The sequence below is a fragment of the Gallus gallus genome, chromosome 3 (assembly GCF_016699485.2).
Source record: "Gallus gallus isolate bGalGal1 chromosome 3, bGalGal1.mat.broiler.GRCg7b, whole genome shotgun sequence".
Classification (NCBI taxonomy): domain Eukaryota; kingdom Metazoa; phylum Chordata; class Aves; order Galliformes; family Phasianidae; genus Gallus; species Gallus gallus.
In genome coordinates, this window is record NC_052534.1 from 51,686,648 (window position 1) to 51,697,641 (window position 10,994).

At 39.6% G+C, this 10,994-nt stretch overlaps 1 protein-coding gene across 4 annotated transcripts in view; it reads left to right on the forward strand.

Moving 5' to 3' along the window:
* TULP4 (tubby like protein 4) overlaps window positions 1-10,994 on the forward strand; it is a 142,665-nt gene that overhangs the window by 118,602 nt on the left and 13,069 nt on the right. For all 4 annotated transcript variants that reach the window (XM_040698456.2, XM_040698455.2, XM_025148879.3 and 1 more), the window contains 5 exons: window positions 1,554-1,788; window positions 2,278-2,422; window positions 4,882-5,026; window positions 6,220-6,313; window positions 7,845-7,988. In XM_040698456.2, the coding sequence (XP_040554390.1) occupies window positions 1,554-1,788; window positions 2,278-2,422; window positions 4,882-5,026; window positions 6,220-6,313; window positions 7,845-7,988 (763 nt within the window). The remainder of the gene's footprint in view (window positions 1-1,553; window positions 1,789-2,277; window positions 2,423-4,881; window positions 5,027-6,219; window positions 6,314-7,844; window positions 7,989-10,994) is intronic.

The window sequence follows — 10,994 nt, forward strand, 5'->3', positions numbered from 1 at the left end:
GGGTAAAATCCAGACCCTACATAATTACGATAATAAAGCAAGATTAAGGGTCAATCCTCTTCAAGGACAGCAAAGTTGGTGGTTAGTGTGGTGCCTACTGAAATGTGGAAAGAGGGCTTACACACACTGATCTGTACTATTGTGCATGGATGGCTTTTCCAAGGACATTCCAAGGTACAATATGCTGTTAGCTAAGGGAGACTGCAGAAGAAATTGTGTTATGGTTTTAGGAGACATTCACAGTGGTAAAACTGTTGCCTCTCTGCTTGTTGTATGACTCCTTATATTGCCAGGAAAGGTATACTTAAGAGCTGTGGCTGCCCAAATATCTCTACTGACCGTGAGTTCTTTTAACCTTACTACTCCAACAGTGCTATGAAAAAATGAAGCAGTTATTATACCTTTTCCTGTACCATTAGCAGAGCTGCTTGCAGAGCCATCTGCTCAACCTTATTTTTTCGTATTTTTTGCCCTCAGGTACATCTCAGGATGTCAGAACTCTTTATCACAGCCTGTAAACTAGAGCATTAGCTAGTAAATGTCCTACATCCAAATATGTATTTTTGTGTTATGTATTTTTTTGTGTATGCATTACAGCTTTTTCTCAAACAAGTTCTGGGTCATTGTTAAAACAGTATAGCTCTAGAGTAACTAATTTGAAATCTGTCGAGTTGGCCCAGCTTTAATGAGAGCAAATTGTGCCTGTAATGTAATGATTCAATACAGTTCCATTTGTGTACTCCTAATCAGGGCAATTTGTGTGACTGTGAAACGTTTCACTTGCCAGAAAAGAATAAATGCCTTGCTGTAACCATGGCTTCTTGATCTCCAGAGATACAGAGCATTCAGTAGACCAGTGGTAAAGAAACACACGTTAGTGTTATTTGTGTCATACAGGCTATATTGTCGTAGACAAAAGCAGTCTAACTACTTTTGGACTGTGTTCTTCATGGATTAATGCAGCCCACTAGCAAGCAAGGCAAAATAACCCACCTTGAGTTTTAGGCTCATATTTCTCTACAAAGCATGCAAATAGACCCTTGTCAGAGGTGGGTCATGTATTCGGAAGTGAGTGGGATGATAGAACAGGTACAAGCTCTTTCCAGAGCTGACAACATTATAGCATAGGGACATAGAATGCATCAGTACTAATGAGGAATGGGAACATGAGTGGTCAAGTTCACTTATGGGGGCAGCAAGAGACAAGACAGAACTCTGAAGCTTTGACTTGACTGTGTTACCCAAGTTAAAATTTATTATCAAGTTTGTGATACAGCTGGAATTTGAATACAGGTTTGTTATATACAAGTCCAGCCTTCCTCTTTGATATGATTACTTTTAGTTTCTCAGTTTTAAGCTGTTTAAACCTAACTAAGCAATAAACAGCCCTACTGTTTCACATGTCGCTCATGAATAACTCATGGAGTAAAGTGATCTGCCAAGTTAGGGTTGGATCCAAGTTCAGTTAGTCATGTCAAGATTAAATCACCCCCCTAAAATAAAGAACAATAACCTATAGGAAACTTTCTCTTTCCTTCCTTCATTTCATTAAGCCTCCTATCCCAGATCCAAACAATATGAGAGATTTTGTCAGCTACCCAACAGCTGGCAACGAACGTCTTCATTGCACGATGAAGCGGACAGAAGATGACCCAGAGGTTGGTGGTCCATGTTATACTCTGTACTTGGAATATCTTGGGGGATTGGTGCCCATCCTGAAAGGACGTCGTATCAGCAAGTTGAGGCCAGAGTTTGTCATCATGGATCCTAAAACAGATGGAAAAGCAGGTAAAAATGAACTGTAGCTCTACATAAAAATGATTTAGAAAGACTTTAGATATTAAAAGTTCAACAGTTAAAGAAAATCTGTACAAGAAATATGGAAGCTGGCATCTGTTTTTTTTTTTTCCTTTTTTTTTCTGCTGGGGAAGAGTTTTTAGCATGATCTAGGCTCAAGCCTCTCAAATTATATCATACTGTCAAAGAGAACTTGTTATATTTTGAGTAGAAGAGAATAGATTGCTAATTAGCAGAAAATATTCTTTAGTCTCGATTTTGAAGTCACTTGAATGTGATTCAGCCCTCTGAATCATGTATACTTGAGTTCAGACCACTGGAAACTTGGGCTAGGCACAGTGAAGAACAGTTAATTATGTCTTTATACTTTTATCTCATCTACCGCCCGTGGATCAGATTTATGCTTCCGATGACTGATAGTTGTAATTGATATCAGTTTTCTGAAGCAGCACTTACATTTTTTGGGGCCTGTTTTGATAGATGAAATCTATGGAAACAGCTTGATTTCCACTGTGATTGACAGCTGCAACTGCTCTGACTCCAGCGATATCGAACTGAGTGATGATTGGGCAGCAAAGAAATCTCCCAAAATCAGTCGAGCTAGCAAATCACCCAAACTCCCCAGGTAATCATTTCTTGAATACTGTCTCATCTTTCTGCACAGGTTTTCTTTCTTCTCCCTCCTTCCCTCCTTCCTTCCCTCCTTCCTAACAGTTTCTTCACACTTCATAAAGTTTAAAGCAAACTCCTTTGGGCAGATAGGAGCCTTCTGGAGCACTGAGGTCCTCTGCCATTTGCAGTTCCAGAGTGATCTCAGATATTGATGTTGAGGTGGACTTTAGGGAAAGTTCTGGGGCAAAAGGTAATGGGAAGCAATAAGGCACCCTTCTTCCCCAGCATCCTCAATTTTCACAAGCAGTCTCAAAGAAAATCTTTATGAACTGTCCCACCACTGCCTCTGCTGTATGTGAACTCTTGCCACCATGGAATATATTTCATCCTTCAGACAGTTCATGTTTTATGTCCTCTGTGCTTAGAATTCCTGGTCTAGTTAAAGACTGTACTTCCTCTAGGGTATTTTCAAGTTCAGAAATCTACGCGATTGATCCTGTTATAGGTGGCACTGCTGCTGTGGCAGCCTTGCAAGGAAGACTTAGCAAATATTCTCCCAGTCACTGAGTTGACAAGGCTTTGTAACAGAACACAGAACAAGTTTCTAAGCTGTTAATTAGTCTGGTTGCTCTCCTGCCAGCTGTTCATTACGTTTATTATGTGCATAGACAGAACCCTCCACCTGCACAGAGCCTCATGGATGTCTGTGATGGTTCTTGTAGGCACTGATGTCGGCCTGCCAGCTTCATGTTATAGGTTTGATGCCTTTAAGTTGCAGACAATGCCTTTCCAAAGACTATATTTTGAGGTTTTCCTAGCAGAAGGCAAAGGAGATGCATGTATTTATATGTGAATGTAATGCCTGAAATATTGAAGTTTTTATTTCAGTAGTACTTGACGAAAGAGCCACCAGTACCTGAGCCTAAAACAGAAATAGCTCAGGTAAAGAAACTGTCTTGCTGTCTTGGTTTTCTAAAAGCATATTTTTGAAATGTAACTTCTGCTCTTTCTGTTTCCCACCAGTGAACTTTTTCAGTTGCATTATCTCTTCTTACTCATGATGCCCTTTGTATAATGTGGGGCAGGAGTATTTGGCTTGAGGGAGATCACTGGTTATGGAGCCTTGATTTGTCGTATCAGTGCAGAGATCTGCCAACTGAAGTGTCATGTTTCTATTTCTTGAGGGTTTGCTCAAAGTCTGCATAACTGAAATAATTCAGCCTTACACCATTTTATTAATTCATGGAGGATATATTACATCTGGTAGAAGTGCTGTAAACTTTCTTAAATGATTCTGAAGGCATCCAGTCTGAGTAACTGCAAATGTGTCAAGCTTTATACATCTTTACATATAAACTATAACTATCCACTGTATAGACTATATGGTCTATACTATGCTAGGGACCGGTGCCCTTCAACATCTTCATCAGTGACATGGACGATGGCACTGAGAGCAACCTCAGCAAGTTTGCAGATGACACCAAGCTGAGCGGTGCAGTTGACACATGGGAGGGAAGGGAAGCCATCCAGAGGGACCTGGACAGGCTGGAGAAGTGGGCTCATGAGAGCCTGATGAGGTTCAGCAAGGCCACATGCAAGGTGCTGCACTTGGGCCAGGGCAATCACAGGTATTTATACAAACTGGGGGATGATCTCCTTGAGAGCAGCCCTGCGGAGAAGGACTTGGGGGTCCTGGTCGATGAGAAGCTGGACATGAGCCAGCAGTGTGTGCTTGCAGCCCGGAAGGTCAACCGTGTTCTGGGCTGCATTAAAAAAGGGGTGGCCAGCAGGGAGAGGGAGGTGATTGTGCCCCTCTACTTGGCTCTTGTGAGGCCCCATCTGGAGTACTGCATCCACGCCTGGGGCCCCCAGTACAGGAAGGACGTGGAGCTCTTGGAGCGGGTCCAGAGGAGGGCCACTAAGATGATCAGAGGGCTGGAGCACCTCTCCTATGAGGAAAGGTTGAGGGAATTGGGCTTGTTTAGATTGGAGTAGGCTCTGGGGAGACCTCATTGTGGCCTTCCAATATTTGAAGGGAGCATACAAACAAGAGGGGGTATGACTGTTTACGAGGGTGGATAGTGATGGGACAAGGGGGAATGGTTTTAAACTGGGACAGGGGAGGTTTAGGTTAGATATTAGGAGGAAGTTTTTCACACAAAGGTTGGCGACACAGTGGAACAGGGTGTCCAAGGAGGTTGTGGGTACCCCATCCCTGGAGGCATTCAAGGCCAGGCTGGATGCGGCTCTGGACAGCTTGATCTAGTGGTTGGCGACCCTGCACATAGCAGAGGGGTTGAAACTAGATGATCATTGTGGTACTTTTCAACCCAGGCCATTCTGTGATTCTTCATTAGTCACTTAAAGAACACTATTCCAGCTGCCTTCATTACTATCTTTATATTCCTAAGCGTGTTTTTTTTTGCATTTTTGTATGCCAGCTGATTATTCTAATTATTGCTTTCTATGCAGAATCAATATAGAGGCTCGCAAATCTCCAAAGATGTCACGAGCTGCACAGGAGATATCAAGATCACCAAGGTTACCAATAAGGAAACCTTCTATTGGTTCACCAAGCCTAACCCGAAGAGAGTTTCCTTTAGAAGATATTACTCAGGTATTGTGTGCATTGTTACCAGACCTGAGCCCAAGTGCTGTGATACACATCCAGTGATCCTGGATATTTTTTTTTTTCACTTTTTTTTTCACAGCTACTAGATGAAACACTGCTATAATTGCATGTTCCAAGTCAATATTAATGTTTGCAAATGTCAGTGGAATATCAGGCGTTGTTTGCTAAGTTCTGCCCCCATTAATTTTGTTAGTATGAATCCATGTGAGAGGTTTTATATGAGTTGATGTTGTTGGCTGTTGTTGACTGAAAAGTATATGTAGAAATGTTTCTTACTCCATTTTTCTAAGCTGTCCTAATGCCACCGTAGTTCTCTGCTTTGCTAGGGATCTGCAGAGACAAGGAAATGATTGCTCTACAGGGCCAAATGTTCTCTGTTTCATAATTGCGTGGAACAGCCTTAATTGGAAGGAAGGCAAGAAATTAGCACTTTGTGTTCTTTGTGTTGTTCACATTCTGTGGGTAAATGAAACTTAGCAGCCTGTAAAACTGTCTGGATTACATACATGTTTAATTAATACCAATCTGAATTCTTTTTGGTTTGTACTATTTCAGCTGTTTTTTTTCCCTTCTGTCATTTCTCTTTCTACTTCTTACTAAAACCTAGCAGGTCAGTTACATAGCAAAACAGGACATGAGACCAAAGGCTTGGATCCTGTTCTGATACTGACAGCATAACTCTTGGCTTTTGAGAAAATTCTTTAATCTTTCATACCCATAATTTGATCACCATGGAAGCAGTGGTTTGGGAAACTGCTTTGGAAGCTGGTTAAGAGTAATTCATTTATATTTTATTTATTGTTCTGTAAAGTGATTCTGAAGCATAGAACCAAAGGACAGACAGTATTATTTTCTGAAACACAGAGTAGTTGGACTCATAATGTACAGAAGAAGCAAGCATCTGAAAACAGTTGTATTCTTCTAAGCAGCTATCATGTTGTTTAGTACTTCCACAGCTTTAAGTGATTGTTGTAGATGTGATTTCTGATGGTGTTCAGATATCAAAACGAGGCTTCTTTAATGACTAGGTATAACAGTTGCTACACAGACATTTTAGGCTATTTAAATTAAAAAAAACAAAATTGTATTATCACATAGCTGTATTGCAGTGCAGGTTTTCATTAGAGTTTGATACAGATCTTATTAGGTGAAAATTATCTTGTTTTTTTTCTTTGTAGCACAACTACCTTGCTCAGGTCACATCTAACATCTGGGGAACCAAATTTAAAATTGTGGGTTTGGCTGCTTTCCTACCAACTAATCTTGGTGCAGGTAAAAGCAAATTCTATTTCCTTTTGCATATCAAGCTTTCTAACAGATAGCAAGTTTACAACATGTAGTCTTCTTAGGTGATCAAAAAGCTTCTTTAACAAAGCAGTTGTTTTCTCTGGACATGGGGAATTAGAATTTACAAAACTCACTGTACCTAAAAGATATTCAAATCTATAAATACAGTAATAAGATGAGAATGTTAAAAGTCTCAGATGTAATAGATTAACAGTAAAGTACAGACTTTTATTCTTACAGTTTATTTGAACAAAACCCAAAATAATAGACAACATTTTTACAAGGAATATATAAAAATCACAGTAGAAGTGTTTTTAAAAATCCATTTTTTTGGAGTAATTGCTTATTATACCAAAATAACGTTAAAATCAATCTTATAGACCATGGTTAAGATTCTGCGAGTCTCAGTGAATAACTTTATCACATGATTCTCTTTCTGGGTTATCCATAAACTGGTAGCCTTAAAAGTAGCGATTGTCTGGTCTTTTGACCTTTTTCTGGGTAGGCCTTTTTTCCTTAGATAGTCCTACCAAAAGAAAAAGGCTAAGCAAAGAGCAGGGTATTTTGTAGAATCAATAGCAGGACTGAGCTCTGAATTGAAATACCAATGGAAGCTCTAAGAACTAATAACGATGGCCTGGATGCAAAATTAAACAGATATTTTTTATGTCTATATTGATGACCATCAAACAAGAGATGGAATCCTAGCTACTGGCAAGATGAACCCCTCTGACCCACCCTTCAAGCAGAGATTGCCCTCAGGATGTTGTCACCGCACAGACAGCTACTATAGGGCAGTGGCACCTTCTGCTTACTGAAGTGTTACGGAGTGGTTGATTCCAGCCACTTTCTTCTACAAGTCTGTTACCACTTTTTGACATCCACATTTATGATGATTGCCAAAAGATAGCATAAGAATGACCCTACTGGGCCGGATCAGATGAATTTCTAATTCAATATTTTCTCAGTATCAGTGACAAATACGTAGAGAATTACATAGATGTAGAGTAAGTGTGCAATGGTACTTCCTTCAGATACTGTCCCAGTCTCCAGGACCTGGGTCGCAGGAACTACCTGAGCCAGGAGAGTTTCCTTTGTATGTAATAACCCTCAGCAGATTTTCTTTCCGAGCGCTTTCCCATTTTCCCCTGAGCTCTTATAAGTCTGTAGCATCCTGTGGTGAAGAGTTGCAAAAGTAGAATAGAAAAATAATTTTCTTTCCTAAAAATAGATGCAAGTACAGATGAAGTAATTCATTATTTCCACAGCTTAACAAAAAGACGCTGCTTTTGTTTAAGGAGAAATATCTGAAAGAAGCAATCCCTTTTGTCCTCTTTATGCAAAGTATTACATAGTGATTTGATTAAGAATATCTCATACATGCATTTGCTTATTAATAAATTACATGGCAATTGCAATAGCCCTTCTCTCTGCTTTGAGTTAATTCTTTTTTAGCTTTATATGCTCTTTGTGTAACCATTTTTTAAAATTATTTCTTGTCACATTCTGTCCCCAGTAATATATAAAACCAGTTTGCTGCATCTTCAGCCCAGGCAGATGACAATATATCTTCCAGAAGTGCGAAAGATTTCAATGGACTACATTAACCTGCCTGTCTTTAATCCAAACGTTTTCAGTGAAGATGAAGATGATTTACCAGGTAAGGAGGAACTGTAGAACTCTCAAATTATGGCTCTAGCTAGCTGGAGGACAGATCAGCCCCCTCTGATAAATACACAAATCAAAATCCCTTAGTATGGTGGAATCCTGTAGAACTGAACTAAAACAACACTAGTGTGTATTACAGACGTTGTTTTATAAAAACATAGAAAATTTTAATGCATATAGAGCTGGTAAGCTTCAAGTGAAGTGGAACATTAATCATCTTCTACTTAGTTCACTAACAGTTTTCTGTTTGTTTCTGATTGAAGCCTTACATTCTGCAATTTTGTAGAACAGCATTAGGTTGCGTTGGAAGCCCAAAGGGGTTGTTCTTGTGAGCTGATGGAAGCAAAGCACGATCTGCTGGCAGGAGCTTGGGCCTATTCCTGACTAACTCGGACACGTTTTGAAAAGTGTTAAATGCCCTTTCGGATTTTTATCAGTAACGGGGCTTACAAAGAGGCTAAAATAGTAAAGTGTTATGTAACCAAGGAGGATTGGGAAGAAATTTCTAATTTCACTAAGGTGTAAGGTAGTGGGACATTCAAGCAGTACAGGGGAAGTTTGGATGCAGGTGATTTGAGTGTGATAGGTAAAAGGATAGGAAGTACTAAGGACCTGCTCCAATTAAAAATAACAATAAAATGAATAGCCAAGAAGTTAAATTAATGCAATTTCAAAATTTTCACATCAGTGAGAGATTCATGTTTCCCACGTTGTAGTTTTTTGGAACTATAGAAGTGGCCTCCATGAACGGACAGCACTCTGTAAGGAAGAATAAGAGTGAGCACTGAGGAATTAAATTGAAAGTTCTCACATTGTTTTGGATCTTTTGAGTGCTGAAAGCTCACACGCTTGCGACTGACCCAAGCATCATGCATTTAAAATGAAGCCCATTTCCCCATGATTCAGGGCTTGTCTTGCTTAATTTATGTCTACCTGATATATACCTGTAGGATCTGAAGAAAGAAATATTTTCTTCAGAAAGATTTGAAGAAAAAAGTAGAGACATTGATGATCGTAGATATTATGTACTGAATGAATTCTCCTATGTAACTTAGTTCGTGCATGCAAGAAGAGCAGAAAAATTGGATAGGAAAAAAAAGTTAATGTAAAGTTTTTTGTGAAACGGTGTTCTGAATTACAAGTTGGTAAGCACCACAGAAATATAGGGAAAACTATGAAGAGTTTTCTTCCTGCTCTTTGAGAAATGTAATGAGAGTGATAATAGATTGTCCCCCATAAGAGCCTTCCTCTTTTGCCAGCTTTTTTCTTTCAAGTTCCTTCTGGCTTAGCAAACAGGCTATTGAAATTTTCAAAAACCTCTCAAGAATTCTTTCTTAAAGCCAGTAAGTATACAATGGAAAAAGTGCCCTATACCAGTGGAAAAATGTACTGCAGTGTAAGTAATGATTACCTGAGAAATTTAAAAACAAACAAACAGAAAAACAGCAGTAGAAAGTGCTGTTGGGCAGCGGAATTTGTGAAAGATGTGCTCTGGGACAGGCGCTTTTTAATGTAGTTGGTAAAGATTTGGCAGGGCAAAAGGACAGTGGATGGATTTAACTTGCAAATTATGCAAACAAATCAATTAAAAACCGTTGGAGAAATGAAAAAAAAAAAAAAAAGTTGGATTTAAACACATTGGGATATTAAGCAACACCGTGACAAATGAGATGCTATTTGGGTAGGCACTTAATACCCATGACAGCAACATTCCAGATTGCTCAACCCAAGCTAACAATTAAACCTGAAGCTCAGGAGCACAAATTGCTAACCTGCAAGCATCAGGGTGAGTGCATGGCCTGCCAGCCAGGCACAGAATTGCTCTGCCTTAGGGCTGCTGAAGTTTAGCTATCAGCCTTCTGAAGGAGCAAACAGAGGTACTGTTAAAACTTAACAGCATATCCACAAATATCTGCACACCTTCCACATTCCACTGTGGCTACTAATATTGATAAAAACCTAATGCTATTGAAAGTGTAATTATAGGGCATGAGTAGGTGGCTAGGATTTTAATTAGAAATTAATTACAAACTAGGCACTGGCTGCATGAATTCTGACTAATGGATCTCTTGCCTGATGAGATCTTGCAAACCACAGATCTCCACAGAATTTGCACATACAAATGATTGTAGATAGAGCTCTAATCTCTTTTCTTGCCAGAAACCTGCTTGATACAACTCACTTATTGTTTTGCATATTATTTTATGCAGAACTAGCAGAAACTCTTCAAGATTCTCAGGTTCTCTTCTTGTTTATATATATTATTACTCTTTTCTATCTACATTCCTTCTTATTTTGACTTCTGCACGTGCACTTGCTTCTAGTGTTCTCCTTTTCCTGTTGCTCTGGCTTGTCAGTGGTAGCTCCTCTTGGAATCAGTCTCACTGCTTTTTGCAGAAGGAATTGCAAGCAGTTGGAGCACGTTCCATGCTTTCTGCTTATAATCATGAGGACTGCTGCACTGTCACTTGTTCACCACCACCTGTGGGAAACTTTGTGTGTATTCGTCTGCTTATTTTCACATTTCTGATTGCAGCCTGTCCAAACATTGATGCTGATGTTGCTTCAGCATCTTACTTCTTGAATCTCTCTGACTTCCCATCTATTTCCTCACATCTTTCCTATACCAACCTGCTTTCAAGAACTTCTGTAAGTTTTGTCTGTGTTTCATTGCATCGTATTCCTCCCTCTGTTTCATATTCCTTCTCTTTGTGTTACAGGTTCCTCTGTCACTCACTATGCTCAAGGGATAATGTTTGCCTTTTCCCAGCTGATAACTATTCTCCAGTTTGTCTAAGCTCACCAAGTCTAGGAACATTATACTAACTATTTATACCGCGCTTTCACTGCTGATCTTCCACTTTCTTCATCTTCTCCTTGGCATTTTGTGCGTGTTTGTGTGTGTGTGACAATGCTTATCAAACATCTAAGTCAGTGCTGGTAATTGCTGTCATGTCAAGGAAGGCTTGAGGAACATCATAGCATCCTCTGCCTGAAG